The sequence below is a fragment of the Stegodyphus dumicola genome, chromosome X1, assembly GCF_044657685.1.
Source record: "Stegodyphus dumicola isolate Sdum_Otavi_A_Nest chromosome X1, ASM4465768v1".
Lineage (NCBI taxonomy): Eukaryota > Metazoa > Arthropoda > Arachnida > Araneae > Eresidae > Stegodyphus > Stegodyphus dumicola.
In genome coordinates, this window is record NC_140780.1 from 231,897,800 (window position 1) to 231,917,051 (window position 19,252).

Here is a 19,252-nt window from a genome sequence, read left to right on the forward strand (position 1 = left end):
TTATTCATATAAAATTCATGTGTTATTAAAAATTAATTTCAGCTATTTGGGTTCCAGGGTTGCAAATCAATGGAAAACTTAGTGTTTATTTTTGCAAATATGAAATGAAAGCATGAAAAATAACTCATGACAGGATCACCCGACGACACAGGGACTTTCTTTCCTTTTGTACTAAATTCTTTCTTTCCTGCAAAGAGGAAACTCTCATTTCACCTTCCTTACCCTGCGACACGTAATTTAACACCCCCTTCTGGTTGATTTTAAGTGTTATGGCAGAATGTCAGCCAAAGTTGTGTTACCACTATTGAACTATGCAGAAAGAAGTTTAGTTTATTAAGTTGTTCTTAGCTACTAAAGCCAATCAAAGCAGTCAAAACAGATGATGTGATTGTGTCCAATAGACCTCCATCAGTCTCACAATAAGCAAAATAATTAAAAGTTTGCAGTGCCTTAATTTTTCAGCACTTAACTTTTAAAATAATTTGTAATAATAAACAGGAGGTTATAGCAGGTAGAAAGTATCAGTGATTTAAAATGCCAATGAAAATTCAAAATACATATAAGTAAAAGTTGTAAATTTGGAAAAAAATAAATTAATGTAGCAAGGAAGAAAAGCATTTAATTTTGAAATGTAATATATGTACACGCATATCTGTGTATGTATATGTATATAATCAAGAGATAATATTTAAATCATAATCACTCATTTACATAAAAGAATGAAAATAAAGTTAACTTCATAGATAGCATAAAATATAACATATGTTATTAATAATTAGATTTATAATAAAAAGCATGCATTTTAAATGCATGAGAGATGAAAAAGTCATTTCATCACTTTTTAAATAACATAAAAAAATCTACTTATTATGTTTGTATAATTAGTTGATTATTATAAATATTAATAATTTATGTATAGTAATGAAATAACAAAGTATTACATTTTACATGTAAAAATTAAAAGAATTTTGTTAAGTACAGAATTAGAGAAACAATAAAACATTTATTTTCTCTGAAAAAAAAATCATGTAATATCTCACGTTCAAGTTCACGATCTAACAGTTCATGTAAAATTTAACATTTTGGTAAATGCGTAAAGTGACTGAGCTAACTGGTCCTAGTTTAAAAGTTGAAAAGTCACTTACAATAGAAAATTGAATACAAAATCTAATGCAAAGTAGTGTTAAATTAAGCTTTTCTTGTTTGTCAGAGTTCTCAGAACATAAGGATATAATAATACCCTTAACCAGGGAGGGAAAAAAAAAAAAAAAAAAAAAAAAAAATTCTAACAGATTTAGCGAACACTAACAAATCCTGTAAAAGAATACAATGCTCTATAGCTTACAGTAACAAATAATTTGTTTTAAGGTTGAAAAACTCTATAAAGACATCTTTCAAAAATGATACAAAATAAATGTTGCATCATAAATTAAGTTTGTTAAAATAATGAAAACTCCAAACAGTTTGCACCGTGCATTATTTAATAAGCAAAATCCTAATTTAGTAGCCACAATTTCGTCTCAGACATGTGATTTCCATATGCAGTTTCTTAAACTATCACCAAATATGTCTGTAGCAACATAGTATACCCCTCATGGTCAACAATGACAACTCCTGACACAAGTGTCACAGACATGTGTCTGATATACTGGTGATATATTTCTCCTTGTAGATGGACTAGTGCAGGTGCCATGGATGCTTAGAGATACTTGTTTGGAGATATGCCTTCTTATTAAGAAATGACCTTAAGGAAACAAGATTTGTGGCTATAACCTTGTAGTAACACAGAGCTGCTCACACAGGATAGAGGTGATGCTGACTGCCATACCAAAGGGTCAAGGTTCAGATCCTGGAAAAGGCGTTTGTAAGTGTATATTGTCTGTGCAACAAGAAGGTATTCAAAATATATGGTAAGCCAAAAGTCTTCTTGAGAGGTTGGTGGTACGGAAAGATGTGTGATATACCCTCGGACCACCTCCAGTTTGTTTTTCCTCAAAACAACAACAGCACATGCACAAAACTAGGGCAGAAGCTTAACCTTGTTGGATCATGCTGTTTGCCAAGATATTGTTCACATGGCAAAGCAGTACCTACTTGCCTAATTTGAAGATACTAAATAATTTGCACCCTCAATGCTGTGTCCTGTCACGTAGCACCACAAAATAAATTTTACAGAGCACATTAAAATACCTAAACAAAAGGCATTCCAGTTCGTATTTGAAGTTCAGAATTGCATGCTTGAGGTCACTTGAATAGAAATATATAAATTTCAACTTAGCTTTGGTTTGTAGCTATTCTAACATCTGTTGCTGAACAGAGCCATTCATTTGGTTACAAACTTGTCCTAGTCAGCCAGAACACTTTGATAATCCATATCCTGCATTGTGGCTGCTGGCCTGTCTCATCCTCGTGGTGTTCATTCTCACAAGATCTTTTTCTCTTTCCATCTTGCTCACACAGTCGCTTTGATTGGCATTTGCATTCCATGGTCTCTGGTTGTCTTGAACATTTCCTCCAAAAAGTACTGGGGCATGTTGACCCTTCTTGTTTTCTGTCTCATGACCTGGCCTGTCACGGAGTCTCTTAAGTCTCTTTATCTCTAGAATATACTCATCTTCAGGTTGCTTTGATTGTTTCTTCCTTCGTTAGTGCATGTGGTTTCAAAATTTTGTGGATCTTCTTGAATTCACCTGGTTTGGGGGTTAAACTGTCAGCATGCACTCTGGACACTGTATTTGATGCCAGGCAGTGCAATTCCTTTTTCCACTGAGCTGTGGGCTTTTACTGCTTCTGCTAAACTTCAATCCTTGGGCATGCCTTTCGTTGTACTGGTACCATTCCCTGTTCTATTCTAAGTCACTTTGCACCAGGCTGCTCTTTCATGGCAAGCCTACCGCAGATTAAGGTGCACTTGCTGTTTGATGTGGCCCATTATCCTTGTCCTGATTCACACCTGATGGCCTGGATGACTTTCTTCTGGGCTGGCCCTAGAACTTCCTTTACTAATGGCATGTTCATCTGTTCATAGAAGGGCTTCAACTTATTTAAATGTGCCCTGATTTTCGAACCATCTTTCGTTTTGATGTACACTACCACCATTCTTAGATGCTGGACTACAAATTGACATTCCAATATGAAGCAGTACTTCCCATCACTAGCCCTGTTCTACCGAAAGTAATGAATGATTCAAGTTCAAAGACCTTTATATCCTTCAACTGTAAAATTTTCCTGATGCCTTTTCTTATATTAATAGTGTTTCTGCTTAATGCAGACTTTATATCCGAATATTTAGTTTGCCTCATTGAAAAATTTGTGAATTATTTTTCATTTTAAATCTTTTATCCCTCTTTTCTATGAAGAACAGCTTCTCAAAGGGTGAAGTCAACTCCACGTAAAAAATAATTTTGCAGGTCTTTTCCCTACTTGGTTTTGGTTGGGTTTTGATAACCTAAATGCTTTGGCACATTCGTTAATACAGCTATCCCACGTGAATGGTAACTTTTAATATAAATTACAGATAATTTTTGTCTACCCATCCTGCAGTATTAGATTGTGGTTGACAGAGAACCATCTTAAAATGATTTAGGCCAAAAATATGATTCACAAATTGTAGACCATTATTGGACATAACTTCAAGCAGAATGCCACATTTTAAGATAAACTTATAAAAAATGAGTCTGCAATGTTTTTTATAAATGCCTGTCATAAGCGAACTATATCTAACCATTTTTAAAACTGGTCAACTTTCACCAATAAAAATCAGTTTTCCATTTATTTCATTTCTAGGGTATGGTCCTATTAAATCGATTTCAACCATTTGAATAGGAAATTTGCTATTATACTATTTAAATATCACCCTGGCTATAATTAATATCATCAGTTCACTGACATGTGCTACAGGACATCACATATTGATTGACAATTTTTTGGGCAGTTGGGATATAAACTCTTCCCTCAGCTTCCATATTGTTCTTTTCATGTCTTGATGGCCTGACAATGATGCACCATATAACTCATTCAAGATACTTAATTGCAAATTTGCTGGAATAATCAGTTGTGATTTTGTGTTTTTATTTGTGGCCTTCGTGTAAAACAAACACTGATAATTTAATAGCTTCTGACTGTGTTTCTGGTTATGGTAATATTGGAGTGTTCAAAGTTATTGCAACCCTTTAAGTCCTGGGTACGATTCATCTCATTATTTTCAACATGTTTTTTTCTTTTTTATCAGAAGCCTCATTTGATCAGCTATTTTATCGATTCTTATCCCTACTTCTATCTGTGAATCTTCTGTCACTTCATCCACAAAATCTTTTACTGTTGCTACTGACAAACACACATCACTATATTCCTGCATACACCTATTTTCAGCTATAATTTCAAATAACCGTTTGAACATGCCAAGATTTCTCAATCCAATGAAATCCTGCAACTACTATATGGTGGGTGGGGTTATGAACACCCTGTATGATAGACTACAATTTTCTATTCATTTGATTGAAACAATTTGAGACTTTTGAATGGCATTTTTAACATAAAACTTTTTTTTTTCCAGCTTCTCTTCTTAAAATTTCAAAAATGAGACTAAATTTTTAACATAAAACATTTATTTATTCAGAACACTCCTTTTTAAAATTTCAGAAATGAGACTAAATTTTTATTATAAAACATTAAACTATCAAGAGTGTATAAATTGAGAAAACACAACTGAATTTTAAAAAAATTACTCCAAGTGCTACCCAAAAACAGCCTTTAATGAGAGTGAAAAAAGGCCACGAGAAAAACAGCAGTCCCTTAATCAAACATAAGAATAGAAATTAGAATAAAAAAATTAGATTTTTGAACAATTTTTAGCTAACTACTTTAAAACTGTTTTCTTGAAAATAGTACTTATATCTTCTTCAGTCAAATCCATTCCAATATAATTTCAGAGTCATTTATTTCATCAAGTATGTTTAGTCATGAAAGATTTTGAAAGCATGTGATGTTTGAAAACTTCATTCCGATCTTTCAAGTTAAGAATGAATGTGACCGCAGTCTAAATATCCAATTTTGAAATAAGGTTGAATAGTTAATTATTTCTTTGCTATTCTACTTTCGTCTGCACTTGTTCATACAATTCTATAAATAATGAAATTTTAACATCATCTATAAAAATTTTGAATTGTCACTTAAAACTTTGGTATTTGATAGTTTCATAAACCTATCAAAATGCCAATTTTGTTGAGGCTTAAAAGTTATAAATTCAAGTGTGCTAATTGCATAAAATGGATTAGCAGTTTAAAAAATGTGATGATTATGTCTCTGATACTTGAGAAACAAATAAAATTTTAAGTATTTAAAATATCAGATTTACAAGAAGTTCATCTACAAGTTTTGACTCAGATACGCCCAGTTAGGCTAGAGCCAAATTCAAGTATAGTCACTTATTAAAATTCCATTCCAAACGTATTTGACTTTATTAAGTGTTTAATCGACAAAGATTTGTGTATTGCAAATTACAAATCAGGATTAAAATTTTCAGGTACAATAATTACTAAAACAAGTTTAATGATGAATCCTGAAATAATAATTAAAAATTAATGCTAAAATTAAACTGGTTACTCAATTTTCAAATTTTTTTTTATAAATTTATTTTTTGTTACATTCTTGATAAAATATTATCTCTTACATGCCGCTATTCTGTATTTATATTCATATTGTTTAACAACAGTTTCTCAAATGTATTCTTAATTTCATAAAACTATAGGTAGCTTTTTTATCAGCACCTTTCATTTCAAATGTTTTTCTTAGAATCTGCATTGTTTTTCTAGATTCTGTTGATGATGGCATGTCATCAGATTTTCTGAATCACTTTTGCTGTCAACTTCTGTAGTTCCTTTACCTCTTTCATAGTTTCTTTACAGGTTGTCTCAATATAATTGTGTTTTGGCACATGTTTTAAAAATGAATCTTCTTATCTTCTTCACTGATGCCTGAAACATAAATTATAATTTGCAGTTTCTCTGAGGCTTCTCCTGTGAAAATCCACATTTTTAAAGACAGGTTTTTAATTAATTTTAATAGATTAACTCCCTACATTGACTATTATATTAATCCCTTCTACCAGAATTATCGACTTACTTACCTCCCTTAAAGTGCTTGCATTTTCACTGCTGAAATCAGTTATTTTTTTAACATCTCTTTGTAATAATATTTAAAAGTTTTTATAATACCCTAAAATCAAAGGAATGCTAGAAGAGTTATTTGCAGGAAGAGTCACTAATGTTTTTCAGAAAGATATGAGAAGTGTGCTTCCCCTTCATCCAATTAGTAAACCCATTTTGATATTTATCAATTCACTGTCCCATTTCAAAAGAAAATAAGTAAAAATGCTGCTTGTCAACCATGAGTTCTACTTGCTATGGTAAGACAGAAGTTAATTCTTTACCTCTTTCAAACATAGAGTTGTCTGCTTTTGTCAGTAACCAGTGCTGTTTTTTTAATTGTTGGGTCCATATTGCATGTGAATAACACAATAACTTATTCCTTCAGTTTTTTTCAACCAACTGTTGTTTTAGTTTTAAATATTAACAAATGTTCTGTAATGCAGTCTAATTTTGTTTGTATGTGTATTCATGTGACTTGTATTCATTTAGCAGCCCAAATTAAATGTCTTTAATCCTGTTACCAGCAGCATGGTGATCTGCATTTTCCATCTGATCAGGTAGTTTCTAAAGCACAATGCTGGATTTTTCTCTAATTTGTGAATGAGCCATCTGTCAGTTGATACAGAGTTTCTCCTAGCTTTCAGCAAGTTAGTGAAAAAAGCTCGAGGAATAGAACTTCTTGTTTTATATCTTGAAGCCCTTTAAAAAGCAATTTCAGCAAACCGTTTAAAAACAATTCTATCTGTTTTGTGATCCCTTAAAATATTTGCTGTTTTTTTTTTTTTTTTTTTTTTTTTTTTTCCAAGTCAATTGTACAATGCTACATCGGAAATTCCCAGTTTAAATATAGTTTTTCTCTTGTTGCAATTACCAAAAACATTCAAATCCTTGAATAGCTCATCTTTCTCTTTCAGCCTTAAGATTTTTCATTTGGCATTTTCAAACTGTTACAAGTTAAGGAGACAATAAATTTCAAAAATTCTGCTCCCAGTGATTTATTCAAATTTCAAAACTTAAGTTTTTAGTAAGCAGAAAGATTGCCCTTTGCCTGTTTAGCCAATATGCTTCTTTATGACTCTCCTGTTAGAAGCCGAAGTGACAGTAGAGGAAAACATAAGGTAATTGGTTAAAGCCTACAGTGCCAAGAAATTCGCTACTTGATGGTTTAAGCCATGGAACACGTGCAGTTGTGGTTTAGATTTGATTCTTGGTAATGGAACTGGCTGATTATTTTCATGCATTTCTCCCAAAAATAGTACCTGCTTAAAAGTACTTCTTTGCTGGCAAATAGCCCTTGAGGGCTTTGCTGTAATTAATTGTGCCATTAAGCTGAAAAGTGCTTTAAAGAAATGGGTGGTGTTTTTTAAATGTAAAATTGATGGTGCAAATTTAAGCACTTAATTTCATTCATAATTTTATGAAACAGTGCTATCATTGAATGCTACTGCTTAGTTATACATTGTCAAAAGTTAAACAAGCATTATAGAATAAGCATTGTATTGAATTACTTTTTCAATTTTTTCAGTTTTACTGTAAGTATTTGATACTATTAGACATTTCTGACAATTCTGAATTCAGCTACAAGGGATATTTTATCCTGTGTTTTAACAATCTTGTTTATTTTCAATAAAAGTCATTACAGTACAAAGTCTCTAATCTGGACATCCATTACCCGGAATGATCTATAATCCGGATCTCAAAGCCACAAACTTATGCATGCGCGTAAAGTCAGTAAAGCGTTTACTCATGCGCGCTTCCGATAGTGAAGAAAGTAACAGAGAACGTTATTGAAAACGGAAAAATTTCGATTGGCAAGTTAGTCTCTATTCTCGACACAGCAATTACAGGACTTGAACAGTATAACTGAACTGAACAAGAAATTATGTCGGTTTATAGAATTAAACAGAAAGTATTAGCTCAAAAAATGAAGCAACTTAAACAACTTGCATTGATAGAAATGTTTACTAAAGTAAACAAATAAATATTAAGCTTTTTTTTTTTTTTTTGTAAATTTTGATACCCTTTAGATCATAATTGCTCTTTATTTCATAAATTACGGTTTCATATTTTTAATTGCATAGTTTCTTCATGCCATCTTACCAGATTTAAATTGATGATCTATAATCCGAAAAAACCCCTAATCCGGAATCGCTGAAGTCCCGACGAGTCCGGATTACAAACTTTGTACTGTATTTGAAACTCTTTGCTGATATTAATTTGAAATGCTGTGAGTGTGCTTGCTACTTACCTCTCATGCTTTTTTTTTTTTTTTTAATATTTTACATTGGTGTGAAGTAAAGCTTACTAGTTTCCATACTTCCAGTTTTAACGTTATTTATAGTAGCAAATATCTTCACTATCATGGATTAGAAAATTCAAAGCATGCAGTACATGTGCACATAATTTGAAGAAACTTTTAAGGTTAGTTATGACTTCAGTATATGTATTCTTCCTACATTGTATCATGGATTAGAAAATTCAAAGCGTGCAGTACATGTGCACATAATTTGAAGAAACATTTAAAGTTAGTTACGACTTCTAATTAATTTTCAATGAAGAAGTTAATGCCTGTATTTAATTTTTGGTTACTGTTGTGTGGTAATAATAAATAAAACTGTTTCAGTATTGTAACGCTGACTGTCAGAAGCAGACTAGAGAAATGAGTGGTTTATTTACATATTTTTTCATTGTAGAATGTAAAAATGAAGCTGGTGCTGTGTTTAATTGCTGATTACTTGACTTTCATTTTTGAAGTGGATGAAATGGAAGTGATAAGTTTTGTTTTTGAATCAGCACTTGTACTTTTTTGACATAGGAAGTATTTGTTGACATTGAGATTTTTGTATTTGAAATTAGAACATGGTATTATCATTGAAATGGAAGCCTTTCAGAGCACTGTTTAGCAGCCACGTTGTAATGATCCAATAATCTCTTTGAGACAAATACAAATAAAAAAAGAAATAGTGAGTAAATTTGCTTCTTTAGCTAAAAACTGCAGATGATATACTAAAATTGGTAGGAAATTTTTTAATATTTTGTTAGATGTTAAATTAAAAGCATATCAAAAATATCGAGAAAAATTTGACATAGTTCGTACTCGTATGAAATCATTTTTGGCATATATTTCTTGCAAATAAAAATGTTCTGCTATTGATAAAACGAAATTATAGCTTTCAAAAGTAGAATTTATAGAATTTAGCAGGACAGTAAATGATTTTCTTACTTTAGTGTTGATTGAGTAGACTACATGATGATAAAACTATGGCTGACAGAAATAAATTATAGTTCGTCAGAGACCATATGATTATTGGTAACAGGGTTAAGGAAATTGTGGATAGTTATTCAATTCACCCTTGGCTGAAAATTATTCTAAGGTTACTCGAAGTTTTAAAATAGGTGTGGAAAACAAGAACTTTTTATCAAATCTTGCTTGAGAGAATTGTTAGCCCTAATAGTAAAAGGGTTTTAAAAATAATATAACTCAACTTTATGATAAATTAGAGTCAAAACAGGTAGAATTGATTTGTATGACATTAGATGAACATGAAGCCATGTTATCACCTTAGTCGAATATTGTATATGTAGTGTGTGGTTTTGGAATCATTATCATAAGAAAGGAATTACTTAATAAATTAACAGAGCTCCTTTTTGCTCCGTAGGACAAAAGAAAGAGGGCATATATGTTTTCTTAAAAGGAAGTTTTAAACCAAATAAAATCTGTCTTTGAAATCTAAAAAATGCAGGATTTGAATTTTCTACTTCAACAGCGAAAGCAACTGCTCAAAGGTTAATTTGTAGGAAATCGCGTGACAGCAAGGTCTGTTTGAAATGAAAAAGATTGTTAGTTGATGACAAACTAGCATATTAAAAAAATAATAATTAAATTAAATTAATTATTTTAAATTATATTATTTAACTTTGAATTTATATAATTATTTAAATTCAAAGAAATGTAAAGAGATAAACAGAAGTATAATAAATTATTAAATTGATTTTAAGTAGTTAAATAAAACAAAAATAATTGGATCTTGTCTTATTTGGGGCTGGAATTAAAATTCCACTCTAAAGCTAATAACAGCTGAGGTGATCTCCATCTGAATTTTAGCCCTGATTATATGATTAATATGTCTTTTGTCATTACATATGTTTTTGTATTTGTGGAGGGATGACAGATAAAAAAAAACATTCATTTTATGCAGCACACCAATAAAGGCTAAAGCTTCACTGAAAAGAGTGAGAATTCTAGAAACAGTATGAGGGTTGGAAAGAAGATTTAACAGAAAGTATAGCTTTGGCAGAGGGAAGAGTCCAAAACATTCTGATCAAGATGCCTTGTCAATATGATTCTAGTCCTGAAGCACAAATCTTCCCTGAACAGGATTCGATAACGTGATAAAATTAAGACTCCTTTGTACAAGTGACGGTATTGGTCTTTGTGTTTGGTTACATCATTCAAAAAGTCTACATGAGCTCTGCAGTAGAAGTCATTTGAGCGGCGCATGCACGACCAGGGTGATCACTTTTAATACTTTCAGGAACAAGAAATTTATCCACTCTCATTTGGAAACCAGGAAATTCATGCGCATCCTGAAGAATAAGCCTTTGACATGTAGAAAGAGGCTTTTCTTTCTTTAAAAGTCTCAATTTCTAGCCAAGGTTTGAGTCCGAGGGAAAGACGGGCCAGCATTCAGAAGTCATAATCTATTTTCAAGGCATATATTTATTATTAAAATAAAATTTCACTCCTAAAATTGTGGTTCACTTACATAAAAAAAGTGCCGAAGCCCTTTCTTTTAGGGCTCCGATGTGCTGCAGCTACAATTATGATTTATCTCAAAAACTGAGAAGTGCCGGAGCTGGGCTCCGGTGGACTCTAGCGCAATTTAAGCTCTGAATACATGAGGGCCAGAACAAAGAGAAAATATGAATATTCCTTTTACAGGTGAAGTCAGAAATTTCTCCTTTGATGAAAATCATTTTATCCAAGTTGGAACTTTTGACATACAGTATTGGTTCACGCTTTTCAACTGGGTAAGGAAACCCAACCCTGTATGTGCAAAACTATTTCTGGGCAGGTACTTTCAACTGCACGTAGCTGGATAAGGAATGAAATCTTCGAAGACTTTTATTCAGATCAAGACGAAGAAAATTCTGAAAATTGACTTCACATTCCATCTGAAATGAGTAGCAGACCTCCCTTTCACAGATATTCCATGGAAAGTTTAAAAGTGGCCAGATTGTGGAAGGGTCCACCTTAGCCAAGCAAAGAGGCCGAGTTTAGATGATGATTCAGAAGAAATGGTTGAGGAACAGCAAAGAAAAGGGATTCTCTTGCTTGTAGCATCTGAATTTAGTTATTTGGAGACATTTTCGTACTATCGTAAAATAGTAAATAAAAAGTTGTATATTCTCCAATTTGTTAATAACTCAAGAAAATACCAAATATAACACAAATTTAATTGTTGAAGCATCATAAAGTGCTGGAAGAAAATTAATAAAAATGATTTAAAAGAAATTATTTCACTCTAATGGCTTTGAGAAATTTAAACCTTTATCTGATTTGAACATCATGAAGAACTTCTAAGAATACAAACAAAATTATTTAAAAAAGGTGATGTTGAAAGTTTTAAAAATGCCTGTCATATTGCCCAATAATCACAAATTTCTGAAGCTGTTAATTGAATATGAGCGTGAACCTTTTGATAGTGGTGAACGAGCTCAGCTTGCATTCAAGTTACGCACCGCAGTAATCGCAAACGACTACAGCTCATATTACAAATTTATGACTGACAGATATCGCGCATATTTGGGAAGAAGCAATTGCTTGATCTCGCAAGCTCTGAAGGGTTAAAATAGTTTTTATGCGGGACTTCATACGCTTTTGTTCTTTTTAAGAGAAGATTTTTGTGTTTTAAGAAGTAAAACAATGAAGAATGTAATAAAGAAGTGCATTAAATGTCAAAGGTGTGCTGCTTATGAGATCAATATTCTTTCTGCAACCATGCCAGAAGATGGGCTCAGTGATGTAGTTGTATTTGAAGTGAGAGGTGTAAATGTTGCAGAACCCCTGATTTTATACAACAGAAGAGCTTGGTTAAGCTACTTGTATGTGGCATGGGGCATAAGGACTCTCTGTTTAAGGGGAGGTATGCCTTCGTGAAGGACCTTCTAAAGACCACTAAAAATACACTTGCAACCAGCCTGCTTGCCAGTATTCGAATTACCTTTATTAACTTCATCAATGGCCAAGTTTAATCGCTCTCCCATTGTGGCGCGAGTAAAATGGATCCTCTTATTCATACTCTCTTAGTGAGAGTTTCCTTATCAACAGTTAAATTTCTCTTTGGGTTTTGAAGGTTTGGCACATGTAAATGTCATCCCAAATACTGTTTTGTAGCAGCTGAGAATTTATTGGAAGTCTTTGATTTGAATAATATTCAAGAAATGCCTTCAATTTGACAAATACAATTGAAGTTCAGACTTTCTATAGCAGGTTGGTGAGAGACGTTGGTTCAGTTGACAAAAAGATTGTTGTGTAGACTTTTTAAGAAATTTTTAAGTTTGGAGAAAATTTAAAGTTCTCAAGTTTTAAAAATTTTAAGAATTAAAAAAAATTTTTAAGTTCTCAAGTTTGGAGAAACTCATGCCTAGACTGTGTTGAGTTTAAAAAATAAAGCATGCTCTATTTGCGATTAAATTCTGATCTGCTATGAATATCCCAGAAAACTGAATTTGCAGAGTGATTCCATAATTAAGTTCTTCCCCATCTGCACTTACAGTTTTCTACCTAATATTTTCATGTAGATATGTTGTATTTAGCCTTAGATAGTGTTGAAGATTTTAATTTTCATAATTGCTTGTATATTTAAGTTTGATTAGTCCTACTAATTGAGGCCCGGTGGCGCAATAGCTAGCGTGTCATGCAGCAGCACCACAGGTCCGGGGTTCGATTCCTGGCCTGGGCAATGCATCCCTTCAGTTGGTCGATAAAATGAGTAGTACCAAGTTCACTTGGGGACCAGGGGTTCTGTGACAAGCTAACTATTTGTCCAGGTCTATATGTTCATGCACCCCAGGGTCCACGGTCAACAAAGCTGAGTTTTGTTTAATTTAGGTCTTCTAATTAAAAGGTGGGAATATGTCAAGAATTGAAACTAAATAATTATGAGTTTGTATTGTAAAGTCTCATTCTCTTAGGTAACATAAAGTAATTCACTGTAAAAGACTGTATGAGGAATTATCCCCAGATCTTAGTACAACAGAAAATTCAGAAGGAGGTTGTAACGAACCCTTTATTCAATGTATATAATTGCACGGATGGCCCCACTAGGGCTTACATAAAGCCAACGCTTCTGGCTTAACTTAAACAGCTAACGCTGAATTTGAAATATATTCAATTTAGCGTAACGACTCACAGGATAACTTAAGGCTCAGGAAGGCTCTGATTTGTAGAAGCAGGCAGAAACAAGATTAATGGCTAGAATTACTCAAAGCCAGAGAATCAAATCACTAGTGGTTCGAAATAACAACGTGGCCTTCAAGCGGGCATAATATACTCTGAAATAACCTAATTAGCATTCTGGCAGGAAAGCTTGGGTGGAAACGAGATTGAAAGAAAAGTTACTTTAACTAAAAATTAGCTCTTAGTGAAACTAAATAAATCTCCCAAGTATCTAAAAGTTTAATTAGTACAGAGTGGCTACAATAAGAGAATTTTTTAGAATGTAAAAATGTTTTGATATTATGATCAGGAGAGAAATCTTCATACATATTTTTTCTCTGGAAAATGTAAAAGTAAAGATGGTTCTGTGTTTAATTGGCAGTTATTTGACTTTCACCCCACACCCATGTATCTCATTTCAAGAAGTTATTTCACTTTCAGCATTTTGCTCTTTATTCTCGTATCACTAGCTTGCTAAAAAGGTTTTGATATCAAATGAATGGTGTAGTACCATACCAGTACAGAAATAAAAGAAGGGAAAGTAGCATATCAATTTTTTTTAAAGTTATGATAAATGGACTCAAATCCTTATAATTTGCTTATTCCCTTACGTATAATTTGCTTATTATTTCTGTTAATTCATCTTTTTGTGCCTCGTATTTTACATTTATATCTTCATATAAACCATAAGCTTTTTATGTTTTGTGTAGGTAGTGATCAATACTGTAATAAAGTTAATTTTAATAATGCATAATCTCACTATGTTAATTGCCTTGTTTTTACTCTGTTGTACTTATAACTTCTAATATTTGTTTTAAAATCATTCTTTGTTCAAATTTATTGAATATTTAATGCTTGTACAAAGAGCCACGGATGTTTAGAAGAATTTAAAAGTCTTGGAATTTTCTAGTCTTGTGTTGGTAAATTTTATATTTTACAGAATTAATATGCTGTACATAAGGAGCAAACAAGAATAAAATGTACCTTTTACTTGTAATTTATTTGGAAATATATATATATTAATCTATTCCATCTGAGAATGTGCACTGCATCAATGCAAAATTGGAATTTTGTACAGTTTAATCAGTGAGATCAGAAAAGGCATGAATCATTGCTTGGTTACATTAGGACAAAAATTTTATACTGACTCAAGCTTTTCTGTTTCATCATATTATAAACTTGTTTTTCAAGCAATTGTGAGCAAGAAACTCGTGCTATTTTCTGCATACAATGTACTCTTATAGATCTAATTTATCTGAAAATTTTAAATCCAAAAAATGATGACTCATGCTGTTTCTCATCTTACCTTTGTGATTATTTTACTAGATAATAACTATTAAGTGAAAGAATTATTTTTAATTTGAAGTATAATGATTTTGAATCTTCCAGTCATATTTTGAATGAAATTTTCTTTTATCGAAAGTTTAGCTTTAGCAACAGTTTGAATTTGTAATTTTTTCCATATACTTAATTAACAAATTAACAAATCACTAACTTTCTTATCTTTTTTGTGTTTCTGTTTCCTTTGACTTTCATTATAACTATTTTTCTTTAGGTTTTCAGTCATGCTGACATGCAACTTCGCATATTCAAAATGGTCTTCAACTCTCCAGAAGTATCACTTGCTGTTCATCTGCACTGCATTCCTAATTTTCTCTTTTGCTGTACCTTTAGGTGTATGTGTTTACAAAACTAATTCTTAATGCTTGAACATTTTATTTTGCAAATAATCTGAAATAGTTTGAACCTCCAAAAAATCTGTGAATTTAAAATAGCCCCATGTTTCTGCTCCCCTTACTGGAATCATATTTGATCAGCATCCATTATATACAAATTTTTTTTAAACCCTGATTAACTTAAAGCATTTTAACCTGTATGAGTAAACTGCAAAACTGTCACTTCGTGTTATTATGAACCTCGATATGATGACTTGTTCTGATAAAATGAGGCGTACTTTCATTAGGCTAACGGAAGTCGCAATTGATCTTCTGTTAGACTAATGAAATTTTTCTTTCTTAAAAAGATCCATTTTTCGGCTAAAATCGCCTTATGATGATCTTCTTGAATATGAATAAGGTAATATATAAGCTTTTTCCAAAGGAATAAGTGATTCCTTTTATTTACTCCCTTTAAAGCCTTAAATAAGATATTTAGGTGCAGTTCTGCTCAACTGCTTTCCAAAACATTTATCCAGAATCAAATTTCAATAGTTTTAACACCATTCTGAAACTTGCTTTCTTCTAAGTTAAAGCTTACTGGAAGGGTCATTTGTCTTTTGTTTCTCTTTCAAGCTAAATAATGGACTTCTAATCAAAATCTGATTGTACCGTACATACACTGTATACGAATATAACAAATTGAATTGGACAGGATGATGCTTGTCTTAATTTTTTAATTCTTCATTTTCTACTAATATAATTCAGATTCCATGTCAACATCATTCTGAGTTCAAGTCAAGTTCACATGAATAATTCCTGTTGTCCTGAAAGGCAGTAAGAATTTCTACTGACGTTTCTTGTAGTTACATTGAGATTTTTCACAGTTTTTGATGATGCTTTCATTATGAGCTGTTCAAGATTCGTATTTGCCAGTCCATGTTAAATTTAAAATTTTAGAATTCATGAACAAATTGCTTCGGAAATTAAAATTGCCCAAATTTTTGTTTTCTCAGAAGTACTTTATTTTCGGTTATGAAAAATAAGGACACAACAGTGAATGCAGAGAAGAAAGGGAAGCATCTAGTACAATGGTTCTCAACCTTTTTTGCCTCATTCACCATTACTAGATCATCCTCCCTTTTCCAAAATTAAAAATATGCATACCGTGTATTCTGGCATATAGCATGTATTTTACAAAAAATAAGGTCAAAATTAACAGGTGTGCATTATACGCCCTGTATAAAAGTGATAGATTAAGAAAAAGATGAGCATACAAAAATTAGATTTCTACTTTTTCCTAAATGCTGTTTATTTACAAGAAATGACATACCTTAAAAATTTTCATTATCGGATAATATGAAAAGTTTGTTATGTTCAGATATATCATCGAAATTTATTTCACCTTCACCACCACTGTTACTCTTATCCATGAATAAATAATCATCTACCTTTCAATCTAGATTGTTGAACATATGACATTTTTTAAATTACTTTGAAATTATGTCGGGTTTAATTTAATTCCATGCTTTTATTATCCATCCATACACTATTTCTAGACTGGTATGATGCATCTGACCTCCTTTTGTAAATATTTTTTCACCTTCTAACTTCCACATATTCCACTGTTATTTTAAATTTTCTTTGAATGGTTTATTGATGCATAAATCTAAAGGCTGAACTAGTTTTGTTAATCCGCTGGAATTAGTGCCATGTCTGTATTACACTCTTTCAGTAATTTCTTCATATTATCCGTTAGATGGGATCTAAACATGTCCCCAAATAAAACACTTTCTGGATTCCTTAAGGCAACATGATGCTTTTGCCAAATATTTCTTATCCTCAATTTCACGCCTTTTTCGTCCATCCGTCTTTGCTTGTGGAAGTGAATAAAAATGCCATTTGGGAAATTATATTTTGGCAATGCCTGTCTTTTAAAAAGAGCCTTGGGCTTTAATTTCGTACCGTCTGCTAAGCAGCAGAGCACTAGCGAGGCAAGATTTTTCATGACCTGATGTTTTATGTGAACCGTTTTTATTCATTTCACATCATTTTAAAAATTTTCTATCATATCGAACATACCGGATTTCCATCTATATTTCCAGTATGTGACAGCAATTTTATTTTTTTACATCTGTAGGTCAGTAACATACTTCTGGAAATTTATCAATTTTTGTCCAAATCTTTCGGAAGCCTTTGTGAAACTTTTTTTTCCCCTCGTAGAACTAAATTATTTCGTGCCGTAAATCTACTACACCAACTCAAGTTCATATTCATTTAATGAGTTCATATTTCTTATCACATCAAACATTACTGGAGTTTCATTCATATTTCCAGTATGTTGAGAGTAATTTTTTTTGGGGGGGGGTCTTTCGTATATCAGTAACATATTTTTGAAAATTACTCAATTTATTATCCAAATCTTTTGTAAGCTTTTGTGAAACTTTCTTTCTCGTAGACCTAAATTATTCCATTCCATAAATCAACTACACCAACTCAAAGTTGCTTTAATGTTTTCACTTTCATTTGCATTCCTTTTCGCTCACTTTAAGGCTAATAAACATACATTTTTTCTTGTTATAATCAATCCAGTCCGGCGATTTTCTAGGACCTAGATCTCAACACTTTCTTCTAACATAGTCAATTTCTTTACTTCGTTACACAAAGCGCATTTATTCTTTGGCATATTAATTATTTTGATTCCATTTTTCTTCCAATCCCATACGAAGCTTTCACCAGCACTAAGCATCCTTGCTGCAGCACGATTTTCATTTTCTATCATAAGTAGCATGACTTAGCATTTTAAACCAACACTGTATTTGTTTCGTTTGGCAGAAGAACGTTTGTTCAAAAGCCTGCGGAAAATATTCGAATGAATGACTTTAAAAGATAGAGCATCACACATGTATTTTTCAGAAAAGAAAAAGGTGCACGTTATATGGCGAATATATCTAAAAGTTAAAAAATGTGGTTTGAAATTATGCGCCTTATTCACCGGAATGTATTGTATATATGTTTATTTAGGTTTAGACTATTTTTAATGCATTTTATAAATTAAATAATAAAAATTGTAGAAAATGTTGGAAAACATCAAAACTTGTATAAAAGTAGTTTTTTATATTCATAAACTAAAACCAAATATTTAACAGCTAAATAAAAGGCTGACTGCATCCTCCGTCAAGAGGTAATTCTAGAACCTCTGACTAAGTTCCTGCTAAGAAGACAAAATCTAAGTTCCTGCTGGCCATTTGTAAAATAGTTAAAGTGGTTTCTCAGGGGAATTGTGCTGGTAAATCAGTATACTGTGTTCACAGATGCCCATACCTGGCCTTTATTTTTGTAACCATTGATCGCAGACATATATTTCCAATCACAGAATTGGGTAAATCAGTATACTGTGTTCACAGACGCCCATACCTGGCCTTTATTTTTGCAACCATTGATCGCAGACATACACTCACGTTTGTGAAAATTGCAACACCAAGAAGGAATCGTCATAATTGAATGCAATTTAATACACAGTTGAGTGGTAGTGGTACAAATAAATGATTAAATGTTCAAAGCAAACAAACAAGAACAAGAGATCAGAATCAGTATTTTGTGTGGCCACCACGCGCCGCAATAAGTGCTGCTACACGACGTGGCATGGAGTCAAACAAAGTTTGAATGTCTGACTGAGGAAGAGCATTCCATATCGTTTGTACGCGTACCCAAAGTTCGTCTGCAGACGCAACAGGACGAGGATCACGAGCAAGACGCCGACCAATGACATCCCACACATGTTCAATTGGCGACATATCCGGGGAACACACAGGCCAAGGAAGAAGCTGTACCTGCTGCACTGCAAAGAAGGATTTAACAATCCGAGCAGTATGAGGGCGGGCATTGTCCTGTTGAAATACAGCGCCTGGCAAGCTTTGAAGGAATCGAACAGCTTCGGGCTGTAGAACTTCACGGATATACCGGTTGCTGTTCAGATTGCCCACAATTCGTAGCAATTGAGATCG

At 32.4% G+C, this 19,252-nt stretch overlaps 1 protein-coding gene across 6 annotated transcripts in view; it reads left to right on the plus strand.

Annotated features, from left to right (window-relative positions):
* Window positions 1–19,252, plus strand: part of LOC118188650 (E3 ubiquitin-protein ligase RNF13-like) — a 173,379-nt gene that overhangs the window by 114,425 nt on the left and 39,702 nt on the right. For 5 of the 6 annotated variants that reach the window (XM_035359148.2, XM_035359147.2, XM_035359146.2 and 2 more), the window contains one exon: window positions 15,146–15,266. The exons of the other annotated variant lie outside the window; for it this stretch is intronic. In XM_035359148.2, coding sequence (XP_035215039.2) covers window positions 15,146–15,266 — 121 coding nt within the window. The remainder of the gene's footprint in view (window positions 1–15,145; window positions 15,267–19,252) is intronic. 6 annotated transcript variants of the gene reach the window in all.